This window comes from Trichomonas vaginalis, chromosome I (assembly GCF_026262505.1).
Source record: "Trichomonas vaginalis G3 chromosome I, whole genome shotgun sequence".
Lineage (NCBI taxonomy): Eukaryota > Parabasalia > Trichomonadida > Trichomonadidae > Trichomonas > Trichomonas vaginalis.
Genome location: NC_067203.1, coordinates 19,022,980 through 19,047,681, shown reverse-complemented (window position 1 = coordinate 19,047,681; position 24,702 = coordinate 19,022,980). Strand labels below are relative to the sequence as shown.

The following is a 24,702-nucleotide window of genomic DNA, read 5'->3' as shown; positions in this document are numbered from 1 at the left end:
TCAATGATTAATTCTTGATCGAAAAATATAATCCAATAGATCAATAAAGGATATGTATTCCATTCCCCATATAACTAAGTTGTATCTTTTCATGGAAACAAGAAAGTAGTGACAATTTTGCAGGAATATCATGGGGTTTTATTTTTTTGCAGCAACACGGGTGTAAACTATTCAATTTCTCTCAAATATTAAGTACTTTTGGGCAACACGGGGATAGAATTGAATACCTTGGGCAACACGAGATTTTTTATTAAACGTATACTTTTATGAAAAATGATTGTTAACTCTATATCAAATTAAAAGCAATGATGCGCCTTCAATTCTCCATTAAATCTAGATCGTCGAAATTGCACAATTCAAGATTTCATAATTGCATTTCAAATATTTTAAAAAATGTTTTATTAGCATCCATCGAAAACCATTCCATGCTAGATACAATGCATATACAATCAAAAGGCTAAACATAAATTATGATTAGGTATTCAATTCTATCCCCGTGTTGCCCAAAAGTACTCAATATTTGAGAGAAATTGAATAGTTTACACCTGTGTTACACCCGTGTTGCTGCAAAAAAATAAAACCCAATATCATGTAATGCCAATTTGAATTCGACTTTCATTACTAATCCATGAATCATCTGCTTGACAGATGATTTGGAATCTTAATAAGTATTCTTGTGATTTGATGATGTATTCAAAATTGAGATATTCAGGATTTTCTCTATTTGTTTTAATGTTAATTGATAATATATTTATTCACAAGAAGAATTTTAAAATTCTAAACCGAAATTCTTCAAAAAAGAGAAAAAAAAATGTCAACAGAAACAAGCAATACAGACTTACAACAATATCAGGTTGCGATAAAAATAGCTGAATCACATATTAAACTGCTTTCGCAGCGTCCCATAGAAGAAACAATGGCTTCGTTAACTGAATTTGAACAACTTAAATTTAAAACCACAATGGCATACGCTCTTACAACACTTCAAATGTGTTATTTAAAGGCCAAAGGAGAAAACATCGATTCACATCCAAATAAACATTATTTAGAAAAACTTCAAGTTCTTTACTCAAAAATTGATAAATACATCGATTCACCAAGCAAATGAAATTCGATTACTCATTTTTCATGCATGTTCTCAATTCCTTTTGAATATTGACTTGTATTTTGACCATCTGCAGTATAATGATTCATCTTTTCAGTATTTTTATTTATGATGCAAATGTTATAATTCCAGAGATGTTTTAAATAAATTTGTTTTTGTACTTTATCATATTTTCCAATTTTACTTATAGCCAAACCTTTTTTAATAATAAGTATTTAACGGAATTTTCCGAATTATCTTAAGTTGAGCGAAATCAATGATAGAAAATTAAGTTTTCAAAAATTCGGAAAATATTTCTATGTCACTTTAATATTTGTTATTGAATGAATAATTCCAATCCACACCTTAAAAATGTAAAGCATAACATAACATTTTTATGAAAATCTGGCAAGATTTTTATATCCCAATTTTCTATGATAAAAAGCTAATATAGTTGTGGGAAAATCGAGGAAAACGTTGAAATTCAGGGAAAATCTGACACCAAAAATTTTACTTTCCGAAGTCTTTTTTCTTATTTTGCTCAGTCTGTGATTTGAAAATGTGTGTTATTATGCGAGAAGATATACTGTATTATATGTAAAAAATGCATGCGCTTAACTAAAATGTGTTTTTACTAAGTTAGTGTGAAGATCTTGAAATCTCTGTTTTCAAAAAAATCTCAAAGCTGGAGGCTGAATGAGGTGCAGGAATATTCTTTACAATATATATGCTGTTCTGGCACTGCTTTTATCCCTCCATCGTTGCTCTGTGAGTCTCTGTATTGGGACAAAATCTCAAATTTCAACAGTTTACGAAGTAAACAGCGAGAGTAATATCTCAGATCAGAGAAATACCATAATATATAGATATAATATCTTAAGTGAATTATAGTTGCCGTAGTTATTATACTGCTTTTAATGCTATGTATAGAGTTATAATGAGTAAAATGAAATTTTTGCATGAGCATTCTTTGATGCAGACAAGTCCATGGTTGACTTGAATTGCTGAATGCTACCACATATACTTTAATATATAAGTGTACATAGTATATGAATTACTATGTTTCAGTCTGGGATTTGAATGGAACTACTCATATGCTCATATAGACATAACACATATAGAATATAAAATATCCCCCTATACAGAATATGCGCCACTTGAGGGACCGGAAAACGTCCCCACTTTTTCTGAGGGACGTTTTCCGAATCTATCATATCTTTATACCAAATATGTTTTAACTCATAATATTTTGTGATATAATAGAGATGATTGTATATATCTATATTCTAGAATATGGAAGAAATTTAATATTTTTTCATTATATAATTTAAATTATTTCTTTGACTAGTAGTTTTTATTATGAGATAGCATGTGCTCACATTTAAAAACATATGTTGAATGATTGTATGATAAAAAGATCGTATTATTCAAGATTCTAGTTATATCAAATTCTAAATGTAATAGAAAAAAGCGGTATTTATATGAAAACAATATATCATTTAATGATGCTCAATATTGTTATTTTATCTCTATGTATTTTATGGTTATAAAATTCTCAGCATAAATTATTTGATAAATTTTATTTGTGAAGATTAATATCACACACAAGATGCAAATATCTCACACATATTTCAGGCTTTTAAAATATAATTTTTCCAATACCCTAAAGTCTTTGTTATTGGAATCTGACACGCCCGTAAATTTTTATAAAAGCTCATTAATACAGCTCCCTGATTGGAGACATTCTTTGTGACATATACCATATACTTATGTAGGCACTAGAGAATCTACCATATGATTTTAGTAGTCTACTAATGACATTCATAGTGCAATTAGACGAAATTTATTTTGCTTGTAAAACCACACTACATGAAGATCCAAACCCATTATTATAACATTATATTACTGGTACATAGTAGTATATATTGCTGAGGTTGAAATCTAAATCTAAAAAGTTATCAAGATATCAAACTAATGTAATTGGCCTAGTCTATTCAATTACAGATATATTAATATATATGATCCGGTGAATTGATTTATACATAATGACATGATATATAAAAAAAATTATAATATTTTAAAATTAGAGTTAAAATTTCACATATCTACATGCAAATGGTTAGAAATGTTATGCATATATCAATCTCGGTTGTGATTTTACTATATAGGAAAATATGTCGGAGTAATGATTCAAACTTTCAAAGTAATGCTTTATTTGAACAATATCAATTGAAATTCATTTTGATAAGTCAGGCTATGAATGATAATGATATAATAACAGTTTAAAAAAAGATAATATTATAAATTTTGAAAAGATTGATATTTTTTATTTAATTTGGAATATTCTTAATTCCAATTGATGTAGAATGTGGTATCTGTCAATTTGTGAAATTCGGCTAATTTTGGAAAGACATTTTGAATTGGGTATCAATTGTTAAAATTAAGCTTGGTTATTAATGTAAGTCAAATGCAAAATAAGGGAGAAGACAATATTTGTAATTAAATGTAACAAATTCACAATTTGAAGAATATCAATATAATTTGAAAAAATTGTTAATTTCATAGGCAACAAGATGTCTATTGACACTGCATATAATTGTGAATATATTCTTCATTTCAAAATTGATAGAGATTTAAAAACTACATGCGAAAAATAGACTTATTAATAAAGGCGACGGAGTTTATGAATAGGGTACCCTATTTATGAACGGTTAGAATTTGGAAAAACCGTCGCAAGTATGAAAACCCTGAATATGGAAAAACCGTCAAAAGTATGAACAGGTAGGTGATCGGAATCTTCATATTTTGAATTTGGAATTTCCAAACAAGAATCTAATAATCAATTATGTATGGAAATTAGAAATAATCCCTATACTATATGCTATTGTTTTTCACTTTTTTCTAAAAAATCTTCTAAATTAATTTAGATTTTATTAATTTTTAGACTAAATGCAAATATACTTGAATAATTTCTGTAATTATTGAAGAAGACTTAAACTTATATCTTAACTTAAATTCATGAATATTCTTATTTCTAATTTCTTTTTCCATTTGACAAATAAAGGGTTATCCACACTTGTCAACTTATTTATGAATAAGCATTGGAGTTTATAAATTCCAAATTGATTGGAATTTCGAAACAACTTTTGTTTGGAAATTCCAAATTCAAAATATGAAGATTCCGATCACCTACCTGTTCATACTTTTGACGGTTTTTCCATATTCAGGGTTTTCATACTTGCGACGGTTTTTCCAAATTCTAACCGTTCATAAATAGGGTACCCTATTCATAAACTCCGTCGCCTTTATTAATAAGTCTAATGAAAACTGATGATAAATGATATAAACTAATATGATTGTATAACTAGGGATGCGACGGTTTTACGCCATGACTGTTTAAAAATAGAATAATACGCCATTTTTGGGGCCGAATTGTAATAAACAGAAATTCATCAAAAGTGACAGCTCTCAATTTTTTGACATTTGTAAATTCTAAATTGAATGAGAAAAATGAAATAATACTAAGCATAATACAATATTCTAGATTTAATTATAATTAGGAAAAAGTTGGTTTTGAGAGTACTTTTCATAGACATATAGAATGAAATCTTCTGAAAAATAATATCACATAAACTCATATTATTTTCTAATATATAACTATTTTATATAAAAATCAAATTCAATGTTCTTAAAAGCGAAGGATAAACCTCAAAATTTACGAATATAATGAGTGGGAATATAATGCTTATCTATCATAAAACCATATGAAATATCAATTTTTGCTTTACGCCTAATTTTTGACGACAATTAGCAAAAAATGTTAAATGTTAACACTCAGTCCATTTGAATATGAAAAATAAAATTGACTTTGATTAAATGTTTTTATTTATCATGCAATTCTTCTTGCGACCAAAGATTTGAATAAAAGTTCAAAAAATAAGATAGCTTAAAAAACAATATACGGTAGTGTTTACTAATAGATGAATAGTATATAAATTCTATTAAAATGGATTTGATCCAAAAAAATATATAAAATTTGATCATGGGGCGGCGACAAATTTGCCCAGCCAGTAAAGTATTCAATTTTTTTTGCATTTTTTTTTAAAGCTTCTTAACTTAAATCATGGAATGTCTCAAAGACAAAAGTAGCATACAGCATGTAAAGCTAAAGAAAGATAATCATAATTAATACCTTAATTTTTAATATTACGCATTTTTAGGTGCAAAATTTAAAAACATTCTAATACAATAGAGCAGTTTCCAAAAGTAGCATACAGCATGTAAAGCTAAAGAAAGATAATCATAATTAATACCTTAATTTTTAATATTACGCATTTTTAGGTGCAAAATTTAAAAACATTCTAATACAATAGAGCAGTTTCCAAAAGTAGCATACAGCATGCAAAGCTAAAGAAAGATAATTATAATTAATACCTTTAAAGTTTAAAATCTTGATTTTTTTTAAAATCAAATATTTATAACTTTAATACATACAGCTTAAACCTTATACTTGTTTTCTCTTGTGAGAAAGCAATCTTACAAAGCTAACAATCCTAAAAAATAAAGAATTAAAATTTCATACAATCTTTTTTCGAATCTGTTCTTTTCTTAAGCCGCGAGCGAAGCGAGTGGCTTAGTTTCGTAATTTCATACAATCTTTTTTCGAATTTGTTCTTTTTGTCTCCCGCGAGCGAAGCGAGTGGCTTTTTATTTTTTAAAAATTTTTTTTCTTTCTTACTTTTTTTCCCCTTACTTACAAATTTGATAGTAACTTACCAAATCTCTCTATCATATAATAATAAATTAATCCATTTTTTGTTTCAAATCCGACACTTTACATTTCTGACATGTAAACTCGTCACTTTTCACTTCACCTCACTGGGCAAGTTTGTGCCCCCCTCTTTGATCATAAATAAAATCGTTTTAAATTACTTCTTCATTTAAATTATAACAATTATTTTTGGTTTTATTTAAAACGTACATACTCTCAAACTTCCACATCAAATTAAAATTTCGTAAATTATTGCATTCTTCATAGCACTATTTTATTATTCCAAGTTTACACATTAATGGTGCCGGAAACTGAGGTGACGCGATATCTTTTCGAGTATTGCTTATAACTTCATTTGTAGTAAAGATATTAATGATATTTAAACATGTATTAGTAGTGTATATAGTAAGGTTTTTATTTCTATGATATTGAGGTCTTGGATACTTCCAGTATGAAGAAAACTGTTTCGCAATTTTCGAACTTGCGGACCTATCTAGTCCCTGGTTATTCCATGGCAGGAGCTGATACTGCAGGAATGATATCTAGGTACAAGACACTAGATATTTTATAGAAAACATTTGGCACTTGTTAAAAAGAGTCGAGATGCAATTGGTGGGTAACTTCAAAACTAAGACCGATTGCACTACAATCTCACTGGATTCTGCTAATTACCATTAGGGAACAAACCCAATGGTAGTGGTTTCCAGTCGAAATGGTCTCATTCAAAGTTTAATTAGATTTGTATCTAGTCCTCCAATATTGTGTTTAAGCCAGTGAGATACATTAAACATAAAATTTCAATAGTTATACTAAAAGTTTTACAGAACAAAGTTTATTTTCAATTCTCATATGTTGAGATAAATGCACTTTTTTCCTTCCAGATTTTAAAAATTTTGTATGATTTTTGTGTGTTTTTGATAACCTTATAATCATAAACATCGTTTTCACTTAGTTTGAATATGATACTATGATACATCATCACTTAGTTTGAATATGATACAAAATAAAAATGATTTTATGGGTTTGAAAAGTGTTGTTTTTATAATAGCTTTCACTTCACTTTCCGGCACTTCCTTTGCGCCCGCCGTGCCATGTATAGTTTAAAAGGAGTTCGAATCCCGCTCATACCATTTTTTAAATTTTCGAAAATGAAAATTTAATTTTACTAAAATGAAATCAATTTTCATGATTGACATCCTTACTAGAATTCCTACTACACTCTTTGCGCCCAACAGCCCTTGTATATTTTAGACACAATTCCATTTTTTTTCCACAGTTCAAATTTTTTTTTTCATATTTCAATTTTTCCCCCACAATTTGAAAAATCCAGGATATAATTCGAAGTGATATTGGGCAAAAATAATTAAAGCAACATCAGATACCGTAGCTTTGAAGTGCTATGTTATAGTTTGAAACGATATTATCATATTTTTACTTATTAATTAAGATTGAGCTGAAACAAATCAATATTTTTCGTTTCTTAAATGCATAATGCTATTTTTAAAAAAATCAATAGCCTATTTTCGATAAGAATATTTTTGAAATTTTTATTTTATCGATAAAATATCAAAATTGGGAAATATAATAGCATCAAATTTTCAAGTTTAAGGTCCCAGTAAGCTCCAGTTTTAAGGAAACGGATACAATGATATAATACATATAAAATAAAGAAATATCTCCAATATTACACGATAAACAGGTACATGAAACTTTGTATAATACGGGTGAGTTTTAGGGTAAATATACGGGCAACCCTGGAAAATAATTGAGAAGATTTTACATGGCATTTGCCGGCAAATGCCATGTAAAACTCTCAAAAATATATTCTCATTCTAAATCTTTATTATTATTTTTCTTCTTCTTCCATTGCTTCTTCATTAACACGAACAGTATCAGCATCCTCCTTTGCAGCACCTTTCTTCTTCTTTAGTTTTGCGTCTTCTTTCTCCTTCAACTCGTGGTAGATCTTTGCCTTTCTTGCTGGCAATGTTCCTGCCAAAAGTCTTTCTCTTTCTTCTTTCTTTTTTTCCTTCATCTGTTTCTTCTTCTGTTTGAGATCTTCAAGTGTCTCTGTCTGTTCCTTGGCAACGCCAAGTTCCTGAGCGATGCCTTCCGCGTGCTCAATCTCCATCGCTCTCTGTCTGATCTCTGAGCTGATCTCCGCATTTTCGTCGTCATCGTCATCGGCCAAAACTTCTCTGTCATCGATCTCTTCTGGTGCTTCTGGCTGGACAGGAGCGTCCCACGGAGAGAGGTGTGGTGGGAGGACTTGGCCTGGCTGGTATGGAGCACAGTCAAGTGATGAATGCTTGTTTAAGCAGTCAAAAACCCACTGTGGCTGAATGTATTTTCTGGAAAGTACTCTCTCGTTGATAACTTTTCTGTCGGTGATCGTATGTGTGATGGATGTGTCCTTGGATGACTCGTCCCAGATAATACGGCCACCAAGTGAGCGAATAATCAAGGCAAGAGCATCGCGTGGGGTTTCGCGGCCAATTGTAAAGACGTAGTTTCCGAAAACGCCAGAATCGGCCTTTTCTTCATCATTTTCGACTGTTTCAGCAGCGGCTTTGGCGAATATTCCTGCAACTTTGTCCATATCGACTTTGGCATCGGCTGGAGCTTCGGCAACGGACTCAACAACTGGTTGCTCGTTGTTGTCGATGATAGCGTCGATGTAAAAGCCGGAATCCCACTTCTTCTGGTCATATTCTGGTGGATACTTTAATCCGATGAGTTTGAATAAGCGGAGATTGACAAATGAAAGGAGATTTTCGTAAAGCTCAAGGAAATTGAGAAGAACTGTGTAATCAACATCTGGATCTTTTGATAATGTAAATTGGTGAGGAATAAGCCAAACAACAGGGAGTCCTTCGATCTGTGCCTCGAAATGGAAACCTCTCTTTGAAATGAAGCCTTTTGTAAGGAGATGTTTGTGGGAAACGTAATAATGGAACTCAGCTAAGAGATGGCGGCATTTAAGAACGCGTGCCGAATCAAGGATGTCAGAACCAGACATTTGAGCAAAGAGAGCAACTGTTGTGAGTGCGTCATCAAGATCTTTGATTGCATCAGCGAAAGTTGGATAGCGACTGCGGATTAATTGGTCATAAGGAGCGACTGGCTCTGGTGTTTGATCGAGTTCTTTGCGATTGTAACGTTTTTCATGGTGTTTTAACCAATTTGCGTGATCACGAATGAACCAAGCCATTGGGTCACTGTTGATCATTTGTAAGTCTTTCTTGTGGAAATACGCCCATGGTGAATTTTTGTCTTTTGGCGAAACTTTTGGATATACTCCACGAAGAATTGCCATACGACCCATATCCTTTGGATCAAGGGCAACCCTCTCGATTGCCTCATCCTCCTTGACAAGGTTGGAGGACTTTCCTTCCTTGCCTTTCTGGAATGGAAGCTTCACCATTTTGTGGCCTTGAAAATTTTAAATTCAATAGTTTACAGATTTTTTGCTCCTGTGTCTCTTTTATTCCATCAAAAAACACTGGTACTAAAAACCATTAAACTAGAAAGACATCTATAAAATGATTAAATTTTCATAATCAAAATATGTTTATCTTTGATTTTTTATTTTGAATTCAAAATTATCTATGGCAATATTGAATCAAAATGTAATAACTTGTATGTTTCCGATCTTACGTATGATTTTTTGTTAAGAATGGTCGCTGATTTTAAAGAAAAAATGCGGATTTTATAAAAACTAAACAATATGATTTAAAAAACTAATATAACAAATAACAAAAATCAAGAGAATGACTTAGAAAGAATTTCTGTGCCTGGATCTTTCTTGTCTTTTTCAGCAAATGGCCACTGAATCTTGCATTCGCTTTCTTTTGGCCTCATTTCTAAAGTAAAGTCAATAAATTCTTGTAGCTTCATTGTCTTTTTAATAATTCCGTTCTGGACAATGTTAACAATCCTATCTTGGTCTTTTCGTAATAATTCGATGGAAATAAAGTCTCCAAAGGCCGGAAATGTTGTATTCAGGCCGAATGCGAGTTCTAGTGAAACAATAGATAGAGTATGGCCGGCTATCAAGGCAAATTTCGATTGTTTCATTCCTGTTAAATAATCTCGCATTCCGAAGTAAATATCTGATAAAAGGAGACCACTAGAGTACTTTACTTTTTGTTTATCACTGATTACTGACTTGTAATAGTCTACCAAGAGATTTGTCGCTTCATTTGATAATTTTTCATCAAATCCTGGAGGTAAGTAAGCATTATTACAGATATGTGCTGATAGCATCTCTCCCATTCTTCTCCAGCTTGGTGCTGCAACAATTTTAGATTCATTCTTTAAATTTTCGATTTTCTTGTTAAATTCTTTAATTCGCTTTGTAATTTCTAAGGATTCATCCTTTTCGATATCTAGAACTTTGGATAGCTCTGGGCATAAATAAGGATTCGGTACAAGAGATTCTAATTCTTCATTTGCCACAAATAACTCAATTGGAGTAAGTTCATCGTATAGATGGCTTATAATTACTTCTAAGCAGTTCATTGTTCGATCTGTGTAAGTAGATCTGAAATTAAATGCTCGTTTATGATATTTATTGGGTAAAATTGAGGAATATGTGCGTTTTATGTATTTTGCTAATGAAACCATTTGATCTATGCCAGTATCTAACAAAGATCCGGCTTGGCAAGTGCCTTTAAGAAAACTTTGAGAAGAAATCGGAACAGCTCTGAAAACATTGATGTTATTGTTTGATTGTTCATCGAATGCATCTTTTCCTGGATAAAGAATCTGTTTTGCACTGCATTCCCAGTTCGCATCGTGGCCTGGAATTTTATCAATTGGAGAATGAATTCCGTGCTTAAAAAGAATTGTGACATACTCTCGCTCGTACTTGTCTTGCGTTATTGCTTCTGTGTAAGTCGGTGAGCAGTATTTCGGAATAGAAGTCCCAAAAATCAGAAAAATCGAAAACATCAAAAAAATTTTTGACAAAAATGAAATTGTCAAAAATTATGAATTTGCATTTGAAATTTTTATAGCCAGAACAGCTTTGTGTGAGTACTTTCAGTAAGCAGACACACTTTAATTATTAGTTGTATGAGTAGTTTGGATAATTTGCATATTTCTTCTGATTATAGCTTTGAAATTAAAGAAAGAAGTGTCTGGATGGTTAGATCTAAAACTAGAAGGTTTAACGCAGATAATCGTTTTGAACGCAATAGACCTTTGAGTCATATAACTCTTTGAAATCTTTTGATCATATCTGACTCTATTTGGTTCATTCAGTGAGATATTGTTCATCTGACTTGTGCACTATGTAATAAAGATATTCAAGGAAAATTGAGAAGGAAAAAGGAAGTAAAAAAATGAAATCATTACTCAATGATATATTGTTCAGCTTTCAATCACCAAAGATAAAGGAATAGTAATACATTTATAAACTATGATAAAATTTCTTTCATTTCAGACTATTTATGTTAGAAACTCAATATGAATAATTATTCTATCATTTAATAAAACTTCGACGCGCCTATTGTGCATTTGACAGCCTTCTTGCATGTTTGACTCCTTTTAGGCTTGACTATATCTTAAGATTCAATATTTGATTCATTATACGCAATTTTCAGAAAATTATCAAATCAAATGTCTTCAAAGTATAATTCGCTTCTAGAATCATTGAGGTCTCAAAATCCTTTGGAGCGAAACAGAACATCATCTATGCTTGCAGATTTGTTAAAGGATCTTCAGCCAAATGAAGTAAGAGACGTTTTAATTCAAATCAAAAGTATCGAAAGACAATCTTTAGAAATGCAAGCTCAAATTTGCCGTGCCCTTGGCAATCTTGTTCCATTAGTTGGTGGCAGAGATTATATTTCCAAAGTTTTAGACACAATTGAATTTTATCTCGAAACTGACGATGACAATATACGCGAAAAATGCATAGCATCCATTGATCAGCTCGTAAAATCATCAAACACCGAAGAAATAGAGAAAATTTTCATTCCATTCTTCATAAAATTATCAAAAGATGCATTTTATGGAAAAAGATCAGCATCTGCTTTAATAATTTGCTTAGCTTCCAAGTATTTAACAGAACAAGAAAGCAATTCTCTATTCCCTATTCTAGAAACACTTGTTTCCGATCAAAGCATTGAAGTTCGAAGAGATTTAGCAAAAGCAATGTATGATGCATTTAATTCACACAAGTTTATTGTCGAAAAACTGATTTTAATCCTTTCAAAATTAATAAATGACCAAACTGTTATAGTTCAAAAGAATATCGCGCCTGCTTTAACATGCCTGACTCATGAGAAGTACAATGACTTCGTAGATGATGCAATTAATATCATTGTTGCAAATAAAAAATTTGAAAACGTAATTTCCATTCTCAGCAACATAGAAAATTTGTATATTACAAAAGAAACCCAACAGTATTTATATTCCTTCATATTTACAGATGAACATCCATTAGTTCGCGCTGAATCAGCAAAACATTTGAAATTTATTGCAAAAAGTAACGTTTTAAGTAAAGAAAAGCTTGATGAATCAATTAAACTACTTGCAAAGGATAGTGATCCACAGGTTTTGTTCGAATTGGCCAAATCAATTCCAAATTTAATTGAAAATCATAAAGAAGCATGTGAATTTGCACTTTCTATACTCACAGAATCAACAGATACAAGGATATCTAACCAAGCATACGAGGCAATCGCTGAAACTGGCGTTGGAATCGAAATTGCAATTAATAGAATTTCCCAAATTGGAAATTCACACTGGAGAACAATGATTTCGATGTGTTGTGTTATAGGATTGATGTCTAAGACCTTAGATGTTGATTCTTTCAATGAAAAATTATTACAATATCTTTATATTCTTTTTGAATCAAAAGTCTGGGGTGTAAGAAGTCAAGCAGTTGATACAGTCAAAGATATTATGCAAGTTTATGGCACAGATTGGTTTTTCACCAAAATTTATGATTATGTCATTGAAAAGTTCTCAAAAGGTAACTATTTAGATCGCCAACTTTCTGTTCTTGTTGCATGTTCATCCCCTGATTATTCCAAAGTTTCTGGATTCTTGAAACAAATTACTTCAGATCCAACATCAAATGTCCGTCTTATGCTTGCAAAAGAATGTCCAAAGCAATTCACTGAGATTCTGGACATTTTATCTCATGATTCCGACCAAGATGTTTCATATTATGCAAATCAAAGGAAAAATTAAATAAAAAAATAATAGATATATACATTAGAACTAATATTTAAATTTATCTTGTTAATAAATCATTTATTTTCTTCATATACTTCATTATATGAGTGTTTGATACATAAATCTTTTGATTTTAAAGTTTTGATTTTTATTTTCCGTTTAGGGCTATATCATATAATCAAATGTGTATATATGGTTCACTTACACATGTTATTTCTGGCACAGGGACTAATTCCTGAAAAGTGAAACAAATAGGGGCGTGAAATTCATTTTTAGGAAAATGAGTTTATATTCTGACATTGTAAAATCCCTCCCACTCCCTTATTTCTGTTTTCCATTTCACGTGATATCATCTGGCTTAGATTCGAATTTTTGGCAACGGGCGTGAAGCATTAATGAAAACTAACCATAAACAATTAAAACACATTCTGAACTGTTTCCCCTTATGCATGATAAATGTTTCCTGAATAGCGATAAGCTATGTTTAGATGATTAATCAAATAACATGTTATGTCAACCAACCATTGAAAAAGTCAAGAAAACCTTAATTTTTTATAATTTTTCTGTAGTGCCGTTGCATAGCAGCGGCCAATTATTATGGGATTTATACATACCATGCATATCCTGGGATCTATCAAATCGAATGTTGGGGTGCATCTGGTGCCGATGACCGCAATAATGGCGGTCTTGGTAGTTATGTTTCCGGAATGATCAAATTTAATCATTTCACCCAATTATTCATTTATGTTGGTGAAAGAGGGAAAAAGAATGGAAATACAACCACTTTTAATGGTGGCGGTAGTTGTTCTCCTTATGATCCCTCAAAACGTGAATCGGAATATATATTCTGCTATTCTGGTGGAGGCGCAACAGATGTTCGATTAAAAAACAGTACAGATATTGAAGGACTAAAGTCAAGAATTATTGTCGCAGGTGCAGGAGGTGGTGTTGTCCTTGATGGATTTATTCAACATAATAACAACAATCCTACAAATGGAACAGGAGGATGCGGTGGAAATATCAATGGTGGAGATGGAAGCCATTCCCTCCATGGAGAATATAACGCTTCTTATATTCCTGCTACTGGAGGCAGTCAAATTAAAGGAGGAAAAGCTGGAGTTTCTGATTATGAAAATTTTGAAAACGGAGATGATGGATTGTTCGGAAAGGGAGGTAATAGTTCACCAAAGGCTCGTTCAGTCTCTAGAGGTGGTTCTGGCTACTTTGGAGGCGGTGGAGGATCTGTTTCACATGATAGACATGGCACAGGTGCAGGAGGTTCTTCGTATGTGTCTGGATGCAACGATTGTAATAGTGTTTCGAAATACTATTCATTCGAAAACAATAATTCATTTATTGGTCCTGTTCACTACTCAGGACTTTCATTCACTAGTATTCAAATGCTCTCCGGTAATGAAAAACTCCCGATATTTACATCATCGAATATTAATCAATATGATAATTTTGAGCAGGGTCATTTAGGTCATATTGATTACAATGATTGCACGTATTAACATTTGCTCAAATAATATGATTCCATATTTCAGATCCATCTCTCTCAATTCAATAATTGCTATAGCTTCCTAAATTTTTTAAAGGTGCCCTTACGCCCAACTAGCGTGAATCGTTATTGAAAATCAACCTTAAACAGAATAATTGAATGCCCTATCATATATGCGTAAGTGTAACCTTTTAGGATGATGTCTCCACTTTCTAGCATTCTCTCAAAGTTTCTTCTTTTGTCAAACTGAATGTAGTCATGACAACTCAAAAGTAAATAATTATGTCTATTATTTCTTGAATTCCAATGGTGCGCATTACAGATCTAGCCATCCCACATTTTAAAATAACTCGATTTTTATTCCAAAGTCCAAAAAAATGAGTAAAGAAATAACGTACAATAGTAGTAGGATATGAAGGGTTGTGTGACTTTTTTTGTTACATCTATATATAGACGATGCATTAAAATATATTTATTTATAAATCATTAAAAAATTAACATTAATTTTAAAATAATTTATTTTTTTATCTTTTATAAAAGAAGCTATATATAGATGATGTCAGATATTCCGCGATTAATTAAACATCATTTAAATCCTGAATGGGTTAAACTTCAATTTAAAAATGAAGATTGTGAATTATTAAATGAATATGAAAGCCAAAATAAGCTAATGAGGTATAAATATAATGATAAAGAATATTTAATTTCATGGAATCAATGGAGTCATAATCAAAGACCTCATAAACGAGAAGAAGAAATTGAAAATAATGAAATGGAAATCATTGATGACATTAAAGAGGATGGAATTCCTAAATTTTGTAGAAAAACCTTTAGAACTAAGTTAGGAGCATATAAACGTAGAGTATTAAATCCTGAATACATAAAACATTTATTTAAAAAGGAAGACTGCGAATTATTAAACGCTAATGAATATGAAAATGCTAAATCAAAACTGAGATATAAATATATTGGAAGTGATGAAAGGTGTAAAGATAAAGATAAAGTTTATTCAGTTTCATATAATAACTGGCACACGTTAGGGATAAGAAAACATTTAGGAGATTATGGGAAATGTTCTGAATTCTTTAAATCTAGTATATACGAGAGAGTAAAAGAAATTAGAAATAATTATTTTGAATAATTTATTTTTTGTAAACGTAAGAATTCTCACAAATATTGAACGATTTTGTATCATGAATGGAATCAATGGAGTCATAATCAAAGACCTCATAAACGAGAAGAAGAAATTAGAAACTAATGATTATTTGAATTTATGAAATCAATAATTTGATTTATTCGCTCTTCAATAATTTCTATTCTTTTTGTTAAATCATCTATTTTCATTAATGAGGTGATTCTTGATTGAGGAATAGATTTCAAACTAACCACTCCTTTTATTTTTGAAATTTTGAATCCATCAACTTTAAACATTTTATTCAATTTACATGTTGTCAATTCTTCAAATAATTTTTTATTATTAGCATAATAGTCATTAAATTCTTCAACAGATGAAAAAATTTTTATTTCAGTAATTGGTTTAACAACGTTTATTTTTTGTTGAACATTTTCACTTTCATTTATTTCTTCCTCCTCTGTTTCATTTATTTTTAAAATTGGTTTCATTTATCATTAAATAAAAATTAGAATATAAGTGATGAAATATATTTTTTAATTAATATTAAATCAGAAATGGCGGCAGGATTCTTTAAAAAATTATGGGAAGGAATTAAGAAAGCTGCGGGTTGGGTTCATAAAAATATTATTAAACCCGTTGCAAACTTTTTGGCACCAGTAGCGAAAACGGCAGGAACTATCATAGGTGGAGTATTAGGTACTAAAGCAGGTAATCCGGCAATGGGAGCACAAGCAGGTAACGCAGTTGGTGGAATTGCTGAAGGAATACTTAATAAAATAGGAGGTAGATAGTGGAAAAATAAATAAATATTATTTTTATCTTAGTATCGGTTGTAGTCTTTGATAAACTTTTTCTCCTTTATTTAATATTTCTCTTATTGGGGCAGCTTTTGGTGTTATTGATTCAGCAACGTCACTAATTGCTTCTTTATTCTTAAATATCCAATTTGCTCCTTTCTTCATTGTTTCCCAAACTTTATGCGCTCCTCTTTTTACTCTATCCCATAATTTTTTAAAGAATCCTGCAGCCATAGTTGATTATTTCATTAAAATTAAAAATTCATTTTCATCTTTTAATTTTGATTTTTTATTTATTAATAAATGACGACTAACTATTTGGTGCCAAACACCAAACCGATTAATGGAAATGTGTTTCATTCATTCGAAAAGATAAATGAAATATTCGCAAAGAATGACGGTAGAAGATATTATAGAGAACTTGAAAGTTCATGCTATGACTCTGATGCTCCATATTTTGATGATAAACAAACTCATTTAAGAATTACAAATCCGGCTCATGATGTGAACCAATTAGGTGACACATATATTAAACGCAAAGTTAAAGCAACTCTAGTTTCAAATAAAGCTTTCACATGTGATGCCGCTTTTAAATGCATGCGTTTATTCGTTGGTTACAAATCATCAAATCAAAGCTTTAAACAATTAGAAGTAGAAACTGAAAGAGGTGATGCTGGTTATCTTCAGATGGATTGTGCCCGTGAATCTTTCGCATTTGCAACATATAAACCAAAATCAGAAAGGAAAGTTAAAAAGTTTGTTCATTCGTTATATAATAATGTTCAAAAATATGATAACTCAGTATGTGGTAAATATATTGACCCTTCAGAAGTTTTCAAGAAAGCAAATGAAGAAGTTGATGTCACTTTTGATATGATTATTCCGGTAAATGATTTGTTAGCATTTCAGGCGTTTGATGATTATCCTAAATCATTTGGTGAAATCATTCTTAAATATTATGTTTTCAGGGATACTTTAGTATTTGTCAGGTTGACCCGTTAAGAGTTGCTGATTTACAAAATTACGTTTATGAAAAGATAACTGATGAAAATTATGAAAAGATTATGAATCATGTTTATAAATATGATCGCAAATTCCAACAAATCGGACTTCCTGCCAAATTAATTACAAGCTTAGCCGCTACATCTGCTGACGCAACAGTTGATAACGTTATTATTTCATGCACAAAGATGGAAGTTTTAGAGGATAAATGCATTACACCAGGATACGGTTTAATTGAAGAATCAGTTAAAGCAATACCACGTTTATTCAGTAAGGAAGATCCATTCATGATTCCAGCTCAACATATTGACGTTCGTTCACTAAATGGAGGTTGCATCACTCCTGAAGGTATCAGCTCAGATTTCTCATACGCTCTTCATAATGTTACAGATGTTGTGTTAGCATTTCCGAAGAATGCAATGCAAAGAACAGTTTTAGAAAATCCAATGCTTCGAGGTCTTCAGGTCACTATAGATTCCAGAAACTTCCCCGATCAAGCGATGACCACAGTGGGTGACATATTCTTTACACGTATGCTTCAAGCTTCTGATTTAGATGGAGTGAATGAATGCACAGAAGAATACGAGGACTCATTAACTAGACCACTGAATGGTGATGATGGCACGCCATTAGCTAGAACATGGAAAGACCAAACTTCATTCTTATGCACTATTCCAGTTCAACGTGATGGAGCGAGTATATTCTTTGATGGATTAGAAACTTTCAACTCACAAGTTACAGTACAAGTGAAAGCTTATCCAATCATTCAGGGTGAAAATGACACTTATTGTTCAAAGGTGACAAATCCTCCTCAGGTTTGGTTTACTAGGACTACATATTGGACATGGACACCGGATGAAGGTTTGAAATATCATCCAACAGGTACACCACCACAGTATAGAAGTTCATATGATGAAATATTGATGAATAGAAATGTTTAAAATTATAAATTTATTTTTGATTAAATGGATTTAAATTCATCCGCCCCTTATGAAGAATTAGCGGGAGTATATAATACATACGTAGATGATATGATTAATGAAGCATTGAGTGATAATAGAAATGCTCTATCTAAGGAAAAATTAATGAAAATTCCATATTCTGAATGTTACTTAAATTCAATCACTGCAGCAATTGGTAAACAAAATAAAGGTAAAACATTAACGATATTAAAACAAATTATCATTATTGCTAACACTTCCCCCTATTCACATGTGTTAATTTATATCAACCGTTCAGGTTCACTTTCAGATGATACATTTGAATCTTTAAAGCATTTAATCAAAATTCCAATTATTTATTTATCACAAGAAGAAGCAGAAGATTATTTAAAAAACTTTTTAATGTATAAAGAATTATATAATACAATCAAGAAGCAAGGATTAGAGGATAAAATTATTGATAAACAACGGGATGAATTATTTGAAACACTTTCCATTTCAAATTTTGATAAAGAATTTTTGCATTCACTAATTTTTCTAGATGATGCCGTGAAATCAAAACTAATAACAAATGAGAAATCATATTTTAATCAGTTATTAACTCAATGTCGACACATTCAGTGTTCATTCTTTATGGCTGTTCAATATTTCAAAGCATTAAGCACAAACATTAAATCAAATCTATCAACACTTTTCATTTTCAGTGGTTTTAGTCGTCAACAGTTGAACGTTATGCTTTATCAAGTGAATTTACCAATGAGCAGTAATGAACTTTACACACAATATCAACAATTAGGAGAACATGGAAAAATAATAGTTGATTTAAATAAAGGAAGTGTTAAATTTGATTAACTTTGTATAATTAATTTTTATTTTTTATTTATAATTAAACATGACAGAAATAGCAAATCTTCTACAGGTTCCATTAAAACAAGGAACAAACAAAAAGGGTGCATATAATAGAACTATGAAAGTTCCAGACGGAATGAAAGAATTAGTTCATATTGTTGCTGGTCTTCAAAAAGATGTTAAACAAATGAGAAACGTTTTAACATTACCAGAAGCTCAAGCATATGCCAAACGTCATGGTCCAAATTGGGAAGCACACGAAGCAGACATTACGGGTCCAAATGGAAAACCTGATGGTATAAATGAAGTTTTCGTTACTGATGGTCAAGGAAATATTAAAGTCATAAATGGGTATAAATTAACAATGACGGATTATCCTAAACGTAAAGCATATAATGAACGTTATCCTATGAAATTTGATGAAAATGGAAAAGCTGTTAAACAATACATTAGAGAAGGTGAACATGGTCCAATTAATTCATACCGTCATAATCCATATTCTTATTTCAATGCAGAATTAAATGCTATTGAAGAGGGACCGGATGGATTACCTCAATATGTTAATCAGTTTGATGGTCAATATGCAAATTTGAGACCTGAAATTCCAGCTAAGAAATTCTTTAAAGTTGCTTTATTCGATCCAGTGTTCAATGAACAGAAAGAAGCAATGAAAGCAGAATTTCAACCAATTCAAGTGGCAAGAATTTCTTCATCTTCACTTTCAGAAGCGTTCAAGGAATTGATAAAGAAACCACTTTGTTCTCAACAAGGTTATAACTTTGATTTAATTAAAGAAAGTGATAGACGTAAATTAGAAAAATCAGATGGTTTTAAGAATGCATGTAATGAAATGATTAAAGATATTGTAAATGATAAAATAAGACTGGAAGAAACTCAAAGCAATATCAATAACATAATTGGTGCAGTTACAAAGAAAGTATAAGCAAACAATGATGAACCTTGGGATATTACCGTAACAACTAAATAAAACTTTAAATATATTTTTCTTTTTTTTATTCAATTATAAATGAGAAGACGTTTCACAAGTCAAAAGAACACAAACGCAAAAGCAGAGATTACGGTTGGTTATAACGTAAATGATGATAAATCACGAATTATTCAAAATGTTAAAGTTAATGTTAGTCCTGAATTAACAAGGTCAGCAACACAGTCCAATTTATTAACTCGTGACTTACCAAAGAAAGAGGAGGAGCAAAATAAAGAAGATGGAGACCCAATCATTTTATCTGAACCCGGTAAAGAACCCGTTGAAATCCCCACATATCCAACATACCCCCACCTCTTTCATCAAACATCGAGAACCCAGGAATCTACGATTCCAGTCGCAATGCGCCATATAAAGTAGACATTAATTCTGAATTAATGAAAATTTACCGTGATATAATAATTAATAATTATGATTCAATAATAAATTTAATTGACCAATCCGGTTTAATTATTTTACCTTATGAATCATTAATTCACATTATCACCATTCTTTGTGATGTTCAAGATTCAGACGTTAAGATTCAATTTTCATAGATGATGAGGTTTCATGCTGCGGAACAGTTGCAAAAATAAATCCTATAAAGGATATTAGCACAATTAAGATATCAAAGAACGGAACAACAACTGAACTTCATTTAACATATAATGATATTTATAATAAAATAGTTGATGAATATAAAATATCACTTGAAAAATTCTTTGTTAAGGCTATTTAATATTCAAGCATTAACATTATCGAAAATAATCCTTTGAATCATAATCAATAATAATTGACCTTTCACCAGTTTCTATCGTTTGTTTTATTTCTTTTTGTTCCCCACTATCTGGATCGGTCATTGTAATTGTTTTTGTTATAGTATCAGCTTTATCTTTAACTTCAATCTTTTTTCCATCAGGATATTTAAACCAAAATTCCAAAAATTCGATATTGTCAATCTGTTCATATTTTAATCTATCAATTACATTTTTAATACCATCTGAAAATCTTATGAAATGGTCATTATATGGGTTTGATTGAACTAAATTTGAATGAAGTGAAATATAACCTGTTGATGAATATGACATTGACTCATATTTTCTGAAAACACTAAAATTTATAACATGAATGAATTTCTTATTCGTTGAATTTATGAATTCTTGAGGTAATCTTATTCTAGTTTTTATTTATCACTGGAAAATAACGCTTTACCATATTTTTAATCGTAATAAAAATGTCAATTATCAATATTATTTCGAATAATAACTGTGAATTAAATTTAACAGTTAGCGGAATTTATAATGTTACTCTCGTTTCTGTGAGTGGTAAATTTAATCCCATTCTTTTAGACCCTTCAGATTATATATCATTTATTAAAGATGACCTTGAAAAAACGTATGATATGTATATAAATCATGTGATAGCGAAATGGGATATTAACATGATTTTAAGTTATTTAAATGAATCATTTATCGTATGGTATGAAGAAAATTTTAAATCAAAACCCGATAAACTTTTTGAACTTGATGAAATAAATAACCTTATTAAATTTCCGCTGAAAATTAAATTTTGTACTCCTCATCTTCGTTCATTGTTGGGGATATTAAATTTTGAAAAAGATGTTGGGGATGTTTTGTATTCTGACACTGGTTCCAATTTCATTTTAATCAAATGTGATAAAGTTAATACCCCAATGAGATTTTCACATCAAACATTAGACCCTAACTCTTACCCATCAATACAAAACATTTTATCCATCAACTTAAACACATTTTCTTTATCATATCCGTTTCAATTATCCGGGAATTCATTTATTCTTCATTCAAAAGATTTATCAAATATTAAATTTAGAATAAGTGACCTATTTGATTGTGATTTAGAATTTATGAATGAAATATTATGGCAATTTCAAATAGAAAAAATAGCTGATGAGATAACGGATTAAATATTTATTTTTAAATCATAATAAATGATTAAACAACAGCAACCACAACAACTTAAGGCACAAAGCACCCAGGTCCCTCAGACCATTACATACTCCATATATGCATATAATTCAAAGACGGCAGAACAAACGCAAAGGTTGAAATATGGAGATTTGGAGATAGTATTGAAAAATGACCATTTCGAATTCGTTTGCAAAGGTGGTGCAGTGATATCAAATATAAAAGAAATTTTATTTATGAATTCAAAAATTAAAGGAATAACGGATGATATAACATCAATTCCACCAGAAGAACAAAGATATTACGCATTAAATGCATTTCCTAAAGTTTTGAAGATTGGAAGATTTAATTTAAATGAGGAATTCATAGAAGGTTTCCTAAACGACATAATGAAGAAAGCAGATAAGGAATATGTGGATGAAAAAGATAATGAAATATATGAAAAAATTAAAGAAAGGGTTGAATGGTATCATAAATGGACATCAAAGATTTTAAAAACTAAAGCCGATACAGGATGGGTTTCAGGATGTTTAGACCTTAAAGCGGATAAGGAATATGTTAACGATGAGTTAAATAAGAAAGCAGATAAGGAATATGTTGATAGTGAGTTAAATAAGAAGGCAGATAAGGAATATGTTGATAGTGGGTTAAATAAGAAGGCAGATAAGGAATATGTTGATAGTGAGTTAAATAAGAAGGCAGATAAGGAATATGTTGATAGTGGGTTAAATAAGAAGGCAGATAAAACTTATGTGAATGAAATATACCAAAGTTTGATAGGAACAACTGAAAATATTGAAACTATTGTTGGTGACTTTTCTGTCTATGAAGAAAATAAATATTTTAGATGGCAATTGGTACACTCCTTAAAAAATGGTATACGGTGTAAACTCATTCCGAAAAATAACAATGAAATGTATGTAAGCTATATAAAGAATGATGGTACACAAGTTAAAGTTCCATTAGACAACAACTGTTACTTAAACTTATATGGAGACGAACAAAAGAAATATTTAAGAGTTTATGAAATGACAGATATGACATTGTCTAACCTAGCTCCAGCACCATATTATTATGACTATGGAGATGATGTCAGAACACCACATGTAGATGAACAAAAGTTAACATTATATTTAGATTATTATAGATATAAAAGATATAATGCAATAGAAAAAACGAGAATAGTATATTATTATATAGATGACAAAAATAAATATTATAGTCAAGATTTTACCTACCCTGAAAACATAAGATTATATTATAAAAAATATTCCGACACAAACCAGAAGAAACCCGAAATAGTTTCACTATATTTTAAGTTCAAAAGAGACAATCCTATATTATCTCATATGTTTGATTTAATGAACCCAGTAGGTTCTATTTATACATCTATGGATGCAAGAGGTCCTCAAGTAATGTTTGGTGTTGGTGCATGGGAACAAATAGTCGACAGGTTTTTGTATTGTGCAAACTCTTCAAAGGAAATGGGTGGAAGTAAAACGATTACAGGTGAAAATTTACCTGCACACAGTCACTACATAGATTTAAGCACATCTCAAGCGGGTTGGCATAAGCATAGATATTGGGATTGGTCAGGAATGACAAAAGGTAAAGGATATGATGTTAAAGACGACGTTAAGTTTGCTATAAATTGTTACTGGAGTGACACTCAGGGAGAAGGAAACCATACACATCACGTTTCAGGATATACACAAACAACGGGACAAAGTAAAGAATACATGCCACCATTTATGACTGTATTCGCATGGTATAGAGTTCAATGAATGTGCTTGACCCAAAGGTCTGGGCTTACCGAATGAACTAAATATATTTTATGTTTGTAATTAATTAGGTAATGAAGTAATGGATGAACTGCAGAAAAGAAGTTAAAAGCTTGGGGTCGTTTTGTACAAAAATATTGTGAGTAAATGTTTTAGGTTATTCAATAATTAATTATTTTTGAAGAACTGAAGGGGTCACCAGGTCACCAGGTCACCAGGTCATTTAACTTCTCTGAAAAAATGTGACAACATGACATTTAGACAACATCACAGGAGGAAGGCAGTTATGACTTATTTTTGAAGAACTGAAGGGGTCACCAGGTCACCAGGTCACCAGGTCATTTAACTTCTCTGAAAAAATGTGACAACATGACATTTAGACAACATTTACGAAAATTTGATGTAGTCCAAAAATAAAAGTTAGTTTTAAAATTATTTTTATTTTTTTTCCTATATAAATGACAGCAACAAACAACACAACAGCAACTTTATCATTCTGATGAACAAGTTATTGATTCATTAGCTGAGGAATTAGTTGTGGCAGAAACTAAAACCCTCAACGAAAGAATTGGTGAAAACAAGATTGATTTACATAACTACCTCAAACATGAGGAGGAAGAGGAAGAAAACTGGTACAGCTTTATTAGTAAATAAATTTCAAATTTAACGATTATAGATGTTGATATCAATAAATCGTACAATGATGAACTTAAAGAAACAGT

General features: G+C 30.8%; 8 protein-coding genes and 1 pseudogene across 9 annotated transcripts, besides 4 other annotated features; 6 read left to right on the top strand and 3 right to left on the bottom strand.

Annotated features, from left to right (window-relative positions):
• Positions 1 to 4,519: 4,519 nt before the first annotated feature.
• Positions 4,520 to 4,556: a mobile genetic element.
• Positions 4,557 to 5,128: 572 nt separating this feature from the next.
• Positions 5,129 to 5,985: a mobile genetic element.
• Positions 5,986 to 6,155: 170 nt separating this feature from the next.
• Positions 6,156 to 6,925: a mobile genetic element.
• A 776-nt stretch (positions 6,926 to 7,701) lies between these two features.
• On the bottom strand, positions 7,702 to 9,279 carry TVAGG3_1011280 (pescadillo family; the record flags this gene model as incomplete). Its single annotated transcript, XM_001579154.1, has 1 exon — positions 7,702 to 9,279. The coding sequence occupies one exon, from the start codon at positions 9,277 to 9,279 to the stop codon at positions 7,702 to 7,704; it is 1,578 nt and encodes a 525-aa protein (XP_001579204.1).
• Positions 9,280 to 9,434: 155 nt separating this feature from the next.
• On the bottom strand, positions 9,435 to 10,817 carry TVAGG3_1011270 (acid phosphatase protein; the record flags this gene model as incomplete). Its single annotated transcript, XM_001579153.1, has 1 exon — positions 9,618 to 10,808. The coding sequence occupies one exon, from the start codon at positions 10,806 to 10,808 to the stop codon at positions 9,618 to 9,620; it is 1,191 nt and encodes a 396-aa protein (XP_001579203.1).
• Positions 10,818 to 11,474: 657 nt separating this feature from the next.
• TVAGG3_1011260 (meiotic spindle elongation) lies at positions 11,475 to 13,156 on the top strand (the record flags this gene model as incomplete). The annotated part of the gene is made up of 1 exon (XM_001579152.1): positions 11,478 to 13,058. The coding sequence occupies one exon, from the start codon at positions 11,478 to 11,480 to the stop codon at positions 13,056 to 13,058; it is 1,581 nt and encodes a 526-aa protein (XP_001579202.1).
• Positions 13,157 to 13,750: 594 nt separating this feature from the next.
• TVAGG3_1011250 (glycine-rich protein family) lies at positions 13,751 to 14,557 on the top strand (the record flags this gene model as incomplete). Its single annotated transcript, XM_001579151.1, has 1 exon — positions 13,751 to 14,557. The coding sequence occupies one exon, from the start codon at positions 13,751 to 13,753 to the stop codon at positions 14,555 to 14,557; it is 807 nt and encodes a 268-aa protein (XP_001579201.1).
• A 1,937-nt stretch (positions 14,558 to 16,494) lies between these two features.
• On the bottom strand, positions 16,495 to 16,710 carry TVAGG3_1011240 (uncharacterized protein; the record flags this gene model as incomplete). The annotated part of the gene is made up of 1 exon (XM_001579150.1): positions 16,495 to 16,710. One exon carries the CDS (start codon positions 16,708 to 16,710, stop codon positions 16,495 to 16,497), a length of 216 nt encoding a protein of 71 aa, XP_001579200.1.
• Positions 16,711 to 17,843: 1,133 nt separating this feature from the next.
• Positions 17,844 to 24,702: part of a mobile genetic element that runs on past the window's edge.
• TVAGG3_1011230 (uncharacterized protein) lies at positions 18,444 to 19,271 on the top strand (the record flags this gene model as incomplete). Its single annotated transcript, XM_001579149.1, has 1 exon — positions 18,444 to 19,271. One exon carries the CDS (start codon positions 18,444 to 18,446, stop codon positions 19,269 to 19,271), a length of 828 nt encoding a protein of 275 aa, XP_001579199.1.
• TVAGG3_1011220 (uncharacterized protein) lies at positions 19,312 to 19,947 on the top strand (the record flags this gene model as incomplete). The annotated part of the gene is made up of 1 exon (XM_051254551.1): positions 19,312 to 19,947. A coding segment is annotated over one exon (636 nt), but the record flags the coding sequence as incomplete, so codon positions are not given.
• On the top strand, positions 20,296 to 20,992 carry TVAGG3_1011210 (annotated as a pseudogene). Its single transcript has one exon. A coding segment is annotated over exon 1 (697 nt).
• On the top strand, positions 22,223 to 23,983 carry TVAGG3_1011200 (phage tail repeat-like family; the record flags this gene model as incomplete). The annotated part of the gene is made up of 1 exon (XM_051254550.1): positions 22,223 to 23,983. One exon carries the CDS (start codon positions 22,223 to 22,225, stop codon positions 23,981 to 23,983), a length of 1,761 nt encoding a protein of 586 aa, XP_051080124.1.